This window comes from Labeo rohita, chromosome 6, assembly GCF_022985175.1.
Source record: "Labeo rohita strain BAU-BD-2019 chromosome 6, IGBB_LRoh.1.0, whole genome shotgun sequence".
Classification (NCBI taxonomy): domain Eukaryota; kingdom Metazoa; phylum Chordata; class Actinopteri; order Cypriniformes; family Cyprinidae; genus Labeo; species Labeo rohita.
The window spans coordinates 35,229,977-35,246,568 of record NC_066874.1 but is presented as its reverse complement, the minus strand read 5'-3'; the positions used below and the strand labels follow the sequence as shown (position 1 = coordinate 35,246,568).

Sequence of the window (16,592 nt, the reverse complement as noted above, 5' to 3'; positions counted from 1 at the left end):
TTTGTCCCTGACCAACCAACTGTGACACACAGACACTGAAGAACACGCCAGCGCTGAGACCACAGCGCCACACACACACACACACAGCATATCCAACATGAAGAAATGAGCTGGAGAACTCATGTGTTTGGTGCTGAAACATCACATATATATCCAGCATGAGGAGAGCTGTTGGGGTTTAGTAGTGTTAGTCAAGTCAGTCATCACTAGTGCTCCTAGTCATGTGATCAAGCGTGAATGATTCCTCAGATCACGTGTGTGTGTGTGTGTGCTGCTGCTCCTTTACTAGTGATCAGATGCAGCATTTTCATCAGCTGGAGCAGAAAACAGCTGAAAACCCCACAGACACACAATGAAGGAGGGACCTGAGCTCTTTAACCTAGAAACCACCCAGAACACCCTAGCAACCACATAGCAATGTGCATGCATCATGTTTTCCAAAATGGTCGTAAACCACAGAGATAGCAGAGATCACGGTGCTGGTAGTTTCTTATGAAAAACACAATACAGGTGTGTTTCTGTCTCAGCTGACAGGGAACGTTCTCAGAATGTTCTGGAAAGGTTACATTCTTGCAGAAACATTAATTGAATGTTTAAAGGTGTGTGGTCCAAACATTACATACATTTCTCACGGAACAGTTTAGTTTTACGTTTGAATAATGTTTTTTGAACGTTACTATTTAAGAACATTCAGAGAACAAAGTAACATTCCCATAATGTTAGAAAAAAGAAGGAATGTTTGCTTAAAGTTCACACAACCAAGAAAAACGTTTCTAACATTTAAAAAACAGGACATTTTGAATGTTCAGAGAACATATAATGTAATAGTGAAATGTTCTTAGAACATATTTTTTGCTTGGCATGTTAATAGGTGTTTTTTTCCTGTCTCTGCATCTTTAGGGAATGCAAAGCCTTCGTTTGTAGATTGTTTTGTTCAAAACAATAGTTTATCATCAGACTAGAAATATTTCTGAAGTGTGCAGACACTGTGTGTCTTTAATTTGAGTTTCACATCTTCATTATGACACTGTCAGATGAACATTAGCAAAACAACTTAAAAATATGATGTTCTCCAAGGCTGACGATAAACTCTCTCTCTGTGTGTGTGTGTGTGTGTGTGTGTGTGTGTGGAGCAGGATGAGACTGACAGTGTGTGATGGATGTTATACACTATTACACAGCATGATCCCACTAACACTCGCACGACTCTGACACGACTATATGAGCTGCTGGAATGACAAATGAGTGTGTGTGTGTGTGTGTGTGTGTGTGTGTGTGTGATGCACAATACTGTCTGAATGTTTCTTAAACATCAGTTTAGAGTCAAAGAAATACAAACTCTATCAGAAAAATGTGGAAAAGCTTGGAAGTGCTTCAATATAATACAATAACATTTAAATGTACTGAAGATAATCATTTGGATCAAAACAGTCGACAGTAGAGAGAGCGGGAGAGCGAGCGTGTTTAGCTTAGTGTCCGGTGGCGTCCAGACTCACGCCGAGGAAGCGCCGTGTGTTTAATACTGCGAGGCTCCGGATCTGTACAGCACAACACCTCAGACATTCATTCATCACATCTACAAACACAGCTGTGCACCGGCGCTTAATAAATAATCCGACAATCTCAAGCGCTCGTTCAACATCAGACCATCACAACACAACATCAAAAGAGTCCAAATACAATGCAGAAGTCCAGCTTCATGACATCATTAACGGCGCGGCGTCAGACCAATCTCAAAGCTTCTCGGTGAATTTATTCACAGATGCTCGGGTTCTCCTTAAGGGGTCAGAGATCTCCCACGGAGATCTGAAGGAGCGCAAGGTGTCTGTCCTCTCGTGTGTCTCTACTGCCCCCTGCTGGACGATCTCAGTTTGATGATCCATTCGCCGCCCGGGTTGTTGTTGTACAGGTCGAACAAATGAGTCTCTGGATCCAAACAATGTTCACCTGAGCCATAAAACAAGATTTAGACATTAACATGCATAATGGACATTATAATTTAAATATGTGACCCTGGACCACAAAACCAGTCATAAGGGTCAATTTTTTGAAATTGAGATTTATACATCATCCGCTTTCCATTGATGTACGGTTTGTTAGAACAGAACAATATTTGGCTGAAACTCAACTATTTGAATATCTGGAATCTGAGGGTGCAAAAAATAATCTAAATATTGTGAAAAGCACCTTTAAAATTGTCCAAATAAAGTTCTTAGCAATGCATATTACTAGTCAAGTTTTAAATTTTGATATATTTATGGTAGGAAATTTACAAACATCTTCATGGAACATGATCTTTACTTAATATCCTAATGATTTTTGGCATAAAAGAAAAATAAAAAATTTTATCCCATACAATGTATTTTTGGCTATTGCTACAAATATACCCGTGATACTTAAGACTGGTTTTGTGCTCCAGGGTCACATTTATAGTTTTTGTGTTAAAAGTGTAAATGCTGTCCTATCAAACTGAACTATGGGCATTAACTGAAACAAACATGAATTTATATTTAACTAACAAAACCAAAACCAGTTAACATATATAATATTAATATAAATATTACAGTATTGTTTTCTTGTTGATAGTGTAAATGCAGTCCCATCTATACATTGTGTGGTGATCAGACGAAACTAAAAAAACCCAATTAAAGAGGGGGATTTATTCTTCATCCATATATCCATTTGTTATATATATATGTGTATATAAGTTATACTCATTTCTGTATCACTGAAATACTATTTTAGTTTTTTTATTTAATTTTGAATTTGTTTTAATTTTTTATTTTCCATTTTCATTTTTATTTTAGTTAAAGTTTTAGTAATTTTGTTTTGTGTTTGTCATTTTAATTAGTTCATTTTTTATGTCTATAAGTTAAATTAAAAAAATGAGAAATGTTTCTTTGGCATCTATTTTAAAGTGTTTAATATTTTATTTCAGTTAACATTTATTTTATTTAAAGTAACACTTTTTTTTTTTTAAGTTATAGTCAACTATAATCACCATGGTTTGTATCTTGCTTTGTCATATTTTCAGTGTAATGATACATGTTTAAAAAAAAAAAAATATATATATATATATATACAAAAAATATCTCACCGATATTTCCACCCACTTCATAGATGGCACAGTCTGGGTACGTTGTTGAACCATTTCTGAGTGAGGGGAAAAATAGTAATAATCAAATAATTTTTTCATTATAGGTATTTTATTAGTGTGTGTGTGTGTGTGTGTGTGTTCATACCGTTTCAGGAGTCCTCTACTGTTGTCAGAGGTGTGTAGTTCTTTATAAAACTGTGACATCAGGTCTGAGGCACGAGAATTAATAGTGAGACGAAACTCCATCGAGAAACTCACGTCACCCAGCTGGATCTTTACAGTACGACACTGCTGATCACACACACACACACACACACACACAAGGAGAAAAGAAGTTATCAATAACTGATCAATATGAGCCAAAGATCATTAGTGAGAAAAGTGTAGATCATGCCACATTTTACCTCAAAATCAACAGAAAAAACAAGAAAATTAATATATTCTTAATATATATTGTGATTACAGATATATGTAATTTTAAAATACTATATATTAAAATATGTAGATAAAGCTTATTTTTTGGAGAATGAGACTTTGTTTGGTAACTGCCATGAAAATAATGTTGCAATATAAGTTTGTAACATTTTCTTAAAAAAAGTATTTGTCATTTTCAGTTCCCGACCACCATACACGTCTGTCTTTATTCATAATAGATGATGATTCTGTTTGGCGATTCATCAGAGACGTTTCAGAGCACACAAGCTCACGTTACGACCTCTAGTTGAGTACGAGCTTTTAAGCACTTTGTGTGTTCTCTCAGGTCCTGTAAGCGTGTCTCGTGATCTCTGTTCCTGAGGCTAAAGCCTCTAAAGGGATCATCCCATCATCTGCTCATCCTCTCACGCTCACGATCTGTCGCTCGTCTCTCTTTCCCTCCTGACTCCATCTACATTAGCACTTAATCTGGCCAAAATAAACACTCTGGATCATCTGCTCGTCGTCTTGTTCTCTCTCACCTCGCCGGAGTTCTTGTCGGGTTTTTCTCTGCTGTCCGTGTGGATCTTCCTGAGCAGGTGTTTGATGCGTTTGTCGTAGAACTGGTACCGACGGCTGCTGTTCTCGTTAAGCTTCCTCACCTGACTCAACAGGAAGTTAGGAACCTGCAGAAGAGCACATCAGACACTCTTGAACTCTTTGGGAAGATGCGGTCAAGCTACGACAGCAGAGGTTTCTTCCGCTCTTTACCGTCCACAGCAGATCCTGGTAGCGGATGAGGAGCCTCATGATGTCGGCCGCCCGCTCGGCCTGGCCCTTCTCTGGCCCGTCCACCGCTAGTTTACTGGGAACCGCCTTGTGCAGGAAGAGGTTCGGAGCCATGATGGTGGAGACGGCCCACAGGTTCATGCGGTTACGCCGCTCGCATAAGACCACCTTACTGAGGAACTCCAACAGCGCCTGGAGAAACACGCATTCACACTTCAAGACAGTGTTTGTGCTTTTCATTCTGTAGTTCATCAACTCAAAATATCACTCTATAACACTGTACAGTCAACTCCAGTCAGATTCCATTCTTGTTCCTTTCATAAACACTTTCTTTCTGTGGAACACAAAAGAAGATATTTTGAGAAACGTCTCAGAGTTTGTTGTCCGTGCAGTGAAAGTCAGTGGGCTGCAGTGTTGTTTGGTTCCCAGCGCTCTTCAAAATATCTCCTTTTGTGTTCCGCAGGAGTAAGTGACACGAGGGAGAGTAAATGATGACAGAATGATGATTTCTGGCTGAACACTCCCTCGAAGTGAACTGGGTTGTGAAGAGCGTTTCATGTGACTTTTAACATTCATCAACAGCACGACTTCAACACAAAGAGACACAGTTATATAAACGGCCGACCGTGAGCCGCGTTACGCTTGAGTGAAACTTTTGTGTGAAAGACGTTCACTTACACACACACACACACACAGCAAACGTTCAGTGTGTTAATGAATTTCTCTTATGTAACGGTGCTGATGAGTCACGTCTATGACACATGTCGACAGGCGTATGTGTGTGTGTGTGTGTGTGTGTGTGGTTTGTACCTTCAGTGTGTTTCTGTTGGGTTCTGGCAGCAGCAAAACAAGAAGATTCAACATGTGCAGCTTCTGCTTCAGGTCTGCAATATCTGTAGGAAACAATTAAAACATGATTCTTCTCAGAAAGACTCTTCAGTATATCAGAAACCAACTTTTGATGACACAATACCAATATTATCACACCAGGACAACGTAAGTTCATGTACATGATCACTGACAAAATCTGTTCGTCCATAAATTAGTAAGCATTTTGGTCTTTTCTTCTGATGAAGATCCAGCTACTGCAATGTAGATACACAACACGCTATACGACATACAGGACCTCATTGAGACCCGCGGTCATCCCCACACACACCTCTGACGGCGCTGAAGGTGTTGAGGTGTTCGGCGGTCAGCAGCGGCGCCGGGAGTTCACGGATGAACTTCTTGAGCAGAGCGGCGGCGTCATTCGGACTGACCTCGTCCCAGCTGAACGAACTGCTGTAAAACGAGTTCTCCAGCTTCTGCTGCAGCACCTACGACCAACACAATGACTGTGAGCAAAACAAACTCTCACAGCGCCTCTTCATATGTGATGCACAAAAATACTGTGGCGGTACCATGGTATAATACGCAGCCTTTCGTCTTTCCATTCTACCGCGCTACTTTCCCATTGATTTTCTAGGCATGTTTGACTGCTGCACTTTTGTCCTGCATTTTTTACAGTGTCTACATGCAGCACTCAAGTTCAACTTCAAAAAGTGACATTGCGTTTTAGCCCATTCCACTGCCTGCATGTGAAGCAGCCTTTATGGTGTGGATACCATGGTACTGCCAAGGTACTTTTGGTACTTATTTATTGTAAAGTTTTATGTTACTTTGATTCTGGACTGAGACCCTGGAACCCGCAGAATCCCTTCAGAATCGAGACCCTTCTTCTCCAGAAATGACAGAAGCTGAAATAGAAATAAGAAAACAATCAGACAAACTATCCAAGAGTCCTAGTTACAAATTTGAACGTCAGATGAAACTAAACAAGTGTCAGATCTTTTCTTCTGTATTGTGATGTACATCCAAGACAGATTATTGCAAAAGAAAAAATGCACTGAAAAAGCACTGAAGTTGTTTTCACTGGAAGATCCAGTTACAACATTACACAGTCAAAGCATTTTTCAAATATGAAACACATAGATTGCATGCCGTACAATTAGATTAAATAAGTTTGGTAAATTTATATTCCATGCTGATTTTTAAAGTAGCATTATAATAAGAGGGTGAAATGTGACCCTGGAGCACAAAACCAGTCTTAAGTATCACGGGTATATTTGTAGCAATAGCCAAAAATCCATTGTATGGGTCAAAATTATTGTTTTTTTATGCCAAAAATCATTAGAATATTAAGTAAAATCATGTTCCATAAAGCTACTTTGTAAATTAATTTTCGACTTAATTTTTGATTAGTAATATGCATTGCTATGAACTTCATTTGGACAACTTTATTAAAGGTGATTTTCTCAGTGTTTAGATTTTTTTGCACCCTCAGATTTGGAAAGCTTTATTCAGCTTTCAGATGATGTATAAATCTCAGTTTTAAAAAAGTGACCTTTATGACTGGTTTTGTGGTCCAGGGTCGCAAATTACTAAATCGGTGCACAAGGAGATGATGGTGTCGTGACGTACTGTTTGGAGGAAGAGTGGGATCTGAGTGTGGGGTTTGATCTTCTGATCGCTCTCCACCAGTGAGGCGAGGGGAACGCCGAACAAACAGCTCTCTGACAAACAGGAAGACGTCGGACAGAATTCTGATTATTGGTCACACAGATGTGAATGAGTGTGGTCATGTGACAGGAAGCTCACCAGGGATTTTCCGTTTGCAGGTTTTGTGTCGTTTGACCTCGAGCCCCAGCAGGTCACAGAGCGCCGTCATGTCAATCAGAGCCAGCTGACGAACCTTCTTCATGTCCTGATGGGAAAGATCCAGCACCCGCGTCACTCCCAACCGGCACTGCGGACAGATGACCCGCTGCAGGCAGACAGACGGAGGTTTGATTTTATTATCATTTTCATTTGGGATTATGAGCATCAGCCAATCAGTGCAGAGGCAGACAGTGAGTGTTGCTATGGTGTGTAAGTGTAGACAGGCAGACAGACAGTGGAGTCTCACCGGCAGCGCTCCGTCGTCTCTCCTGCACTGGCTGCTGTTGTTCTGTGGTAGTTTGGCTTGTTTCAGTAAGATGGCCGCTTGTTCACAATACGCCACGTCTGTGATAAAAATCTCGTCCATCTGCAGCCCTTGAGTCTCCTGACCACTCACAGCTACACACACACACACACACACACACAGACGCTGTTAACGGCTATTTCCATTGACAGCGGGAAGCGTTCACTATCTGATCCATTTGAATACGATTTCCATGTGAAAAGGCAGGAAATTGCATCTTGTGTTCAAAGGGCACGTGCTGCATTCACACGCGCTGCTGCAGAATAGAGTTCACATCTAATCACTGCTCGTCTCTCTGAATCTGAAGCATTTGAATGTTATTAAACACACATACGCTCTTATATTAATAGATGTGACAGGTGAAGATCTGCAGCTGAAAATATCACTGAATAATGAACAGACTGCGCTGGTTCTCAATCCCAACACTGCACATTTAGATGTCTCCCAAATCACACACACTTCATTCCACTATCAGCTTATTAGTAAAGACTTGAGGACCTCAAACGTGTGTGTCAGATGAGAGAGACGTCACAAACGTGCAGCGGTGTTGGAGGATCTCCAGCACCAGGATTGAGAGCCACCGCTGTAGTGATTCTTGAACATCACATCCTACATTTAGTTTCCTTCTAAATGGAATCAGAATGAGATCTTCACAAATAATCACACTCTGTCTCTGCAAAACAGCTGGTGTTGTGGTTGGTTACCAGGGTTCTTATTATCTTATTAGCAGCCAATAGAAAAGAATGTGTGTGTGTGTGTGTGTGTGTACCTGATCGTTGCGTCTTTGTCACACTCTCCATGTTTCTGTGTGTGTCAGGTTCGCTGTTGTGTGTCTCAGGAACTGCTGACTGAATAGAAAACAATTAGTTAGACTCACACACACACACACACACACACACACACACGAGAGATGTGTAATCTGTGTGTGTGTGATGAACAGAACTCAAGCCTTTATACAGATGCACTGATATGATCTGACATGACGTGAGTGTGCTATTGTGTGTTGTGGAGCACGAACACATACAGGCCTTTACAAATGCCACGACTGACTGTTCCCCCACACACGTACTGTTCTTCTGTCATCATACAACCATAAACACCTTTTAGTTGATCTTACACATGCCGGACACATGTCAGCTGTGCATCTCTTTATTTAAGAGATCAAATCATAGTTTTATTATATGTTAAAAAGCTAAAACAGTAACCACTCACAGAGTGGATTTTTGTGTTAAAAAACGTGGGATGATCATGATGCAGACTCAGTGGAATGAAAATAAACACAGGGCCTTGAGACATGTTTTTAAAAGCGGAACTATTTCTGCTATAACTTGAGCTCTGTGTTTTCAGAATGCCGTGTAATGTGTGACACGCTGTGAAAGACACAAGACACGAATGCAGTGGTCATTCGTTTTTCTTCAAGTGCATGTAATGCAATGAAATGGAAAAATGTGTTCCGTGTGAAAGGCCTCTTAATGTGATCCAAAATATGTTTATGAAGACACACACACACACACACACACAGGCAGTTTTAGGAAAAGTTACTTTTAAAAGTAATGCATTACAATATTGTGTTACTCCGTAAAAAAAAGTAACTAATTATGTTACTTAGTTACTTTTTGTGGAAAGTAATTTGTTATGTTACTTTTGTGTTACTTTTTAAATCTGGTCAGGGCTTGCTTGTGTGTTTTAATATAAAATATTTTATTTTTGGCAAATGTAAAAGCTCTTTCACACCATAAGCCTCAGGCTGGAGGAAAAGTAAATTTCTTGTCTTTGCAGCAGAACGCAGAAGAAAGTTCAACACTCTTAAGCAATAAAAAATAAAGAAGAACAAATGTTACTTTATCTTGAGTCATTTTTGCTTATTTGTAGGGTTTGAATTGGATCAGTGAAAGTCAGCAGCAAAGACACTGGTTAATAAAATGGGATTAAATACATAAAGGATATTTGTATAATATAACATATTAAAGTATTGCAGGTTTGCATCATATTCTGAGTTGCATTTCACTGCTTTGATTCATTTTGAGGAATACTGAACCTGTTTTTTTGTGAGTGAGAGGAATTAATGCATGTGCACATTTATTCTAGAACTAAAGTAAAGTACTCCTGATTTCTCTCAACAAGGGGAAAGGAGAGCTTTTAATCAATAAATGTTAAAAAAAGTAAATGCATTACTTTATTAGTTACTTGAAAAAGTAATCTGATTACGTAACTCGTGTAATGCGTTACCCCCAACACTGCACACAGGTGTGCTGTTACCTGAGCAATGGGGGAAGCAAAGATGTCTCTGACGTGTCGCGGTGGCGTTTTGTTCCTCTTGCGTAGCGAGCAGGTGTATGAGTCGATGCGTCTCTGAACCGCCGCCGCTTGAGTCTTAGTGAGAGTCGACAACAGGACCGCTTTATCGACGTCCTCTTCTTCACCTGTTACCAGTGGAGACAAACCAGCATCCTGCAGCCAGAGCTCCTCCTGCTCGCCGTCTGACACACACACACACACTCCGGTCAGTCCATCGGCACGTGTCTCTGCGTGATCTGACAGCGTTATGCGTCTCGGTCTCACCTTCAGACTGTCGGGAATCTCGCCTGCTGCTGTCCGGCTCCGAGTCGCTCCGTATGGTCTCCACTTCACTCCAGAAGGACTCCAGACACAACCTGTCGGGCTGCTGCGGGGTCGGGAGGTCAGGTGAGTCCGGCTGCGGGTCCCGAGGGTCCGCCCAGGACTCAACATTCATCGCGGTGAGGCTGCAGTCCCTGAAACGCACAGGAAGAGGAAGAAGATGAAGATGGTGACAAAGAAGCATCAGTCTGGAGGTTCATATGGGACAAAAATAGAGATTTGATCTCAGGCTGAGCATCAGATCTCTGAAGCATGTGAATGACATGTCTTCCACACAAGAGATCGAAACTCAAACTACTTTCTGGTCTGTTTTACAGGTCCAACAAACAGCCATTTGTTTAATTGACGTGCTAATGAGTTTCTGGTGGCAGCTACTAAGTGGACATCAGTGAGGGACGGCTGGTCAGACCGGTTTCTGTTAAACTGCACTGATTAAATCAATGCTGAAACCTCTTGGACACTGAATGAAACGTGTCAGTCGACTTCAGCAGCGTGTTAAACTCATCTCACAACATGTCAGATATACAAAACACAACATCTGTAGAAGCAAATGTGATGTTTTTTAAGTTGTCCTGCAACTTTTAATGGAGATACAGAGGAAAGAACTTATTGTACACAGTATTCACTAAAAAACAGAACATGCTGTTCTATTCATATCTGTTCTGTAGATTGAGGATGATCCATTCTGATGATCTGAGAACTGAGAACAGCCACTTCTGTTAACAGGCAAATTAGCAGAAACTAAAATCAAACCAAACCAAACGACAGACTAATTAATTGTCTGCTTTGACAACAGTGCTGTTCCTCCTCAGTATTTTTGTCGTGTGTTCCAGTCTTTCCAACATCTAATCATTCTTCAATCAAGATCCATTTACTGGAGATGCAAAGTGACAGAAGATAAGAAGTGTTTCTGAGAAATGTATTCAAATAAGTTTCTAAACAAATAAATGCCAACAGACCTAAATCAGATCAGGCGCCATAATGAAATTAACATAGATGAAAACAAGGCGGTGAGAAACAGATATAGACTTTAGATCATGGAATTTTCACAACTCACAAGTTTAAACACTATTTTCTGGAGTTTTTGTGTAATGAAAAACATTTTGTCAGCTGAACAGTCGGTATGTTGTTAAACAACAGAACAATCCATCAAACGCACTGTACTTCAGTCCTGACCGAGGTCTACGGAGTCATAAAAATCACATTTCAAGGGGAAAACAAGTTTACTTTTCAGACTCCATTGGCAGATATTTAGACTGGAAAAAAAAGATACTGACGAAGAACTCATTTTTGCGGTGCGATGCATTGATCTGACAGTAGTTGTGCAGAGATACTATTACAATCATTGATTACGGACTCGTTGTGAGCGTATTCACGGTAAACCATGTTCTTGGTCTCAGAGGCGGTTTAGGACTTTACCTGGTAATCAGTTGAGTTTTGTTTTGGGTTTGTCTAGTTGAGTGTTGCTCGTGCGGATGGTGAAGGAAGCGCCTCGGTCGACACAGATTCCCGTGCAGGACGGGTTTCGATCGCACCAAACGCGGTTTTATATCCAAACAATACATTCTCACTCACAGTCCTGCTGATCAATCAGTGCAGATGAATAATAATAATAATACTCCTCTGTTTGAATATTCCTCTGACACACGTTTGCTCATCACATCTCTTTTCCTCCGATAGATTTGCTGGTTTTTATGCTCCACTTTTCCAGTTTTGAGTGTAGAAATGTCCATCAAACAGAAGATGCATATGGATGTGTCTTCAGTTCCTTACATCAGTTGCTCATTGGCGTCTCGTCTATTGCTCACTGCTCTGATGCAGTGCTTGTATCTGAGTCTATGTGCATGTGTGTGTGTGTGTGTGTGTGTGTGTGTGTGTGTGTGTGTCGGGATGGGAGGGAAACCAGCAACACCACATCACTGTCACCTAAACCTGCTTATCTAGGGCACACCCTGCCGCTCATGAACACACACTACATGCCATTCATAATCTGACACATAAACAAACCATAAATAGATGTGATGGGAATAATCTTTAAACTCTAACCTACATGTGACTCGTCAAAACAAAGGTCTCAATAATAAAGATCAGGCAGCACGAAGAGCATCAGCAGGTCAAACTCCTCAAGACTTTCAGGGCCGGATCAGGTTTCATCTCCTGTCAGATCAAGCAGCTTCTTCCATTCAGGTGTCAGGACGTCAGATCGTTTCACTCTTGTTTAAGCAGTCGTTTTCATTTGTTAAGGACACCGTTGCTACAAACACACTGATTTAACAGCATTTATTTGCCAACAGCCAGTTGCATTTTCTAACACTTAACACTTTTTGCATCATTTCAATTCTAAAGATTTCCAAAGATTTAAACCTGTGGAAATCTGCAAATTGAAATGATGGAACAGAGTTAAGCAGAGCTAAGAACACTAGTCATATCGGCAGAAAAACATCACATTAGCCAAAATACGTCATAAACAGACACAAAACAAGCAGGATGTGTATACATTTCTGAATTAAACCTTCTGTTGTGGAGATGGACAACACTGAACTCTCTAAAACAATCTCTCAAAAACTGCTATTCATGCATTATTTATGAGCTGATACCGGTTGACAAATGCTGTATTTACTATTGCAATGCAATATTTACTACATGCAATATTTTCCATTTAAAAACCATGCAGTACCAAAAATAAACGCACAAACACATACAGCATTCCTGTAGATCAGAGTCATGGGTTTGATTCTCAGGGAAAGGAGGAACTGATCAAATGTGCAGTCTGAATGCAGTGCGGGTCCATTTGGATAAAAGCGTATGCAAATACATCAATGTAAATGTTAGCCTAAAATACTGACACCGATGAACAAAAGAACACAGACGTGTGTGTTTAGATGTCAGACATTCTTGTGTCTTTAACGAACAGCGAGGCGGACACAGGTCTTTCATCACTCATTAAATCTGTCAATAGTGCACTTAAAGAATCTCCTGGCTAAGGCTAACAGGAAGCTGAATGACGCAGATACACATTTCATTGTTCTGTTCAATCTCAGCTGCTAGTTCTCTCTCCATAGTGATTAAATGTGCAATAAAACTAGAGAAATGCTCTAAACACAAGAGACATTAAATACAGACACATGTGTGTCATCTGAACCAAGCACCAAGCTCTCTTCTCGTCTGCTGATGGAATGAAGACAATCAGGCTTGTTTTTTGCTTCAGGTCCTCATGCCGGAAGAATGGTCAGATTATTTTTAAACCTGAAATCCCCCTCCTCCACATGTTGAGATTCATTGTTGTTTCATACGACACGCCACAATAAGGTGACTTTTATAGAGCGAGGGAACAAAAGCACAGAATGAACGCTAAAGGTTATGCCACCACTACACTACTCACAACAATTCAACTACAGTCAGCAATCAGCTGCGCTATTATACAGCTACTTCATGCATTATAGACATTATGTTCTTAATGATATTATTTACTTTACAGTCACAGCAGTAAAAAACACCATCTGAATTGATACATGTACACTAAACACAACAGACTAGAAATATCCCAGTCGATATAATCGAGCTGAGGGTCTACTAACAAACAGCAGCACTAAATATTTCAGTACAAATGAATCTATGAATCAACCAGTGAATTCATTTGTATGAACATCAGAACAAATAGATTCACTAAAATGATTTGGCTCACAGAGATTACATGGCTTTGCACACTTAAAATTCTACGTTTAATATGAGTTTTTTTTTTCACAACATCACAAAAACACAAAATAGCTCTCTGAACAAAATTGTGATTGGAAAAGCTGCACAATTTGAAAACACCTGAGCTAGAGTCACACGACTGAGAAAGTTAGCATCGCTAGCTTTAGTTTCTCTTCAGCAGCTCGACTGACGGATCTCCCGTAATCTGCTTCACACTCACTGACAGCGTCTTGCTTACAGTCTTAATCCAGATTGCAACTGGAAAGCTTCTTATAGTTTGCAGTTCCACAGTTAAGTAATGTGAACCGCCAACCAGGTTTACTTGTTACGCAAGAAAATGAGTCACGCAGTGTTCGATCCATAGTCCTACTATTATTATAACATTTCTGTAACGTTTAACCTGTTTCCAAAACCAAATGTGGAGATTCGGTTCAGACTCTCATTTCATGCCCACATGTTAGTAACATACAGTGTGATAATAATCAGGTTAACTAGTAGACTGACATTCAGTTAGGGCTGGGCGATTTTTTCAGATTTTATTGAATGTAATGTTTTGCTGTGATTTTATTTTTGGTAAGTCGAGGAATCACAGTTTTGAATAAAAATGAGCACTTTGACACATTGACAGTTTTCCAATAATAATAATATGCTAGAAAATATGATTGTTTGCTATTTTTTACAAAACATTTACTGTTAATAACAATCTACTGCTCATATAATTTTAGTCATTTTGAATTTAAAATGCCTTAAATAATTGAGTTGACCTCTAAAACGGAATGTCTATATTTTGCCCATGAAATACTATAGAAAATATTTACATTATTATACATAATACAATATTTGCCTTCAAATTTCATGCATCTTTTGTGTAAAGATATTTAACAAATGAATTAGTTTCACACCATGTTGAACGTCATTAGATGATTAATAAAGAGAATGTTGTTACTTGAATCATGTCGTAGTTATGTAGTTTAGTTGACAAGTAAAATGTTAAAACAAATTGAAATCGAAATCTGGAATTGGTTGAATGTTCTGAAAAGGTCAAGATTTATTTATTTTTTTGCCATATCACCCAGCCCTGTCCAGTGACCCGTAGACTCCGTCACTCCTACCTGGCAGGAGCGCGTCCAGCCGTTTTGCCCAGCAGCCGCGACTGACCCATGCTTTTCCCCCACGGCATCCTGGTCTGGTTCTTGGTGCCGCTGGTCCCGCGGAGGGCAGGAAGCAGCAGCTGGCCGCGTCGAGAGCCTGTGAGCTCCTCGGCGTGTAAACACATCAGAGCCAGAACGCTCCGCACAGGAACGTCAGCGCAGCCCAGCATCCTGCCACAGGAAGAGGGGACGGAGGAGGGCAGCGTGCCTGGGCCAATGCCGCAACACGGGAAGCGGAGGACGAGATGTGGGCGAACGCTCTCTACTAACAGACAAATATCTGCAGAAGGAACTCGCTTCTTAGCTAGCTTTGCAAACTTCAACTAAGCATAGTGCCTGATTTAGCTACTTCCAGCCTGAAAGCAGTACTTCCAGAATCAAACTGAACAGAAAAACCTCCAGAATGAATCACCGCCAATGCTCCTGGACCTTCTCCAGCTCAACTGAGCTCAAACCGAGACGTTCACAGCTCAGGATCATAACCTGATTGCTCGGATTTGCACAATCTTCAGAAAAACTGAGCTCTTTGTTTGAAGGAATAGTTTGCGGGGATTAACAGACTTGTGACACACATCTACTTCAGCTAATCAGACGAACCCTTTCTTCCCTGATTGCCAAAATAGGATATGTAACAGTCCAAAAGCACTAGAAATCCTGCTTTTCCCAATGGAAAATATTGTTGTGGTTACTGATCTGTGCATATGAGTATCAAACACTAATGTTCAAAGTTTGGGGTCAGTAAGATTGTTAAAGAAATTAATACTTTTATTCATCAGGGATGCATTAAATTGTCCGGAAGTGTCAGTAAAGGCATTTATAATGTTACAAAATGCTGTTCTTTTGAATATTCTATTCATCTGTGAATCCTGAAAAATAAAATGTATGACAGTTTCCACAAAAATATTGGGCTGCACAGCTGTTTTCATTGCTAATAATCATAAATGTTAGTTGAGCAGCAAATCAGCATATTAGAATGATTTCTGAAGGATCGTGTGACACTGAAGACTGGAGTAATGATGCTGAAAATTCAGCTGCGCATCACAGAAATCAATTACAGTTCAATATAGTGTCACATAGAAAACAGCTATTTTAAAATAGAATAACATTTCACAATTTTTGATGTATTATTTGATCAAATAAATGCAGCCTTGGTGAGCAGAAGAGACTCAATACAACAATAACAATACTTCTCTTGAATACTTTCATTTTTTACTTTCTCTTTTTTGTGCTGTAAATAGCTTCTATTCAATTTCCAAAAATCTGAACCATGTTGTACATGATCGGAAGCTTTGGCATCTACCACAATCATCAAGAATTAGATTCCAGTTTCAAAACGTCTGTCGCCTCAATGTGGAATTTACACTCTGAAAACACACCAAACTGCTTAGTGCAAAAGCCTTACAGACAATAATAAAAGCTCATATAATCACTGTATGCAGTTAACTGAACAAAAACATCAGCTTTCACCTCTGCAGACCTCTTACTCTGTGGTCTGAGATTGAGGTGAGCGTCTCATCCGTCTTACAGCAGCACAGATCGGCTGAGGTTTGAAGCCAATTATCAGCGTGGCACGTGAGACACAAACACACAAACACACACAGACTGACATTGTGCTGATCTTCTGTTTGGCAGTTTCTCCAGATTCAGACTCTTGTGTGAAAGCTGCTTCAGAGAGACAGACGCCTGCTGCGACGCACAAAAAACAGCCCACAGATGGCAAACAACTGACTAAACTACTTTACTGCGGCTAGTTAGTGACTCATCTGCAGCTCTCCGCTGAATCTGAGAGGAAAATATGAGAGATGAGAGATGCAAATACTCT

General features: G+C 40.1%; 1 protein-coding gene across 2 annotated transcripts; it reads right to left on the bottom strand.

The window, feature by feature from the left end:
- Positions 1–1,769: 1,769 nt before the first annotated feature.
- Positions 1,770–15,738, bottom strand: LOC127167076 (rho GTPase-activating protein 40). Of its 2 annotated transcripts, none has more exons than XM_051112909.1 (15): positions 14,732–15,738; positions 9,867–10,057; positions 9,564–9,784; positions 8,074–8,152; positions 7,248–7,399; positions 6,941–7,106; positions 6,764–6,855; positions 5,962–6,039; positions 5,460–5,619; positions 5,111–5,193; positions 4,283–4,492; positions 4,054–4,197; positions 3,243–3,388; positions 3,098–3,153; positions 1,770–1,947 (listed from the first exon to the last, which is right to left on the bottom strand). In XM_051112909.1, exons 1-15 carry the CDS (start codon positions 14,938–14,940, stop codon positions 1,844–1,846), a joined length of 2,091 nt encoding a protein of 696 aa, XP_050968866.1. In that variant the 5' UTR covers positions 14,941–15,738; the 3' UTR covers positions 1,770–1,843. The 2 variants fall into 2 exon arrangements, with proteins under 2 accessions (XP_050968866.1, XP_050968867.1); XM_051112910.1 differs by having other exon boundaries at positions 3,243–3,385; positions 14,732–15,736.
- Positions 15,739–16,592: the final 854 nt, after the last annotated feature.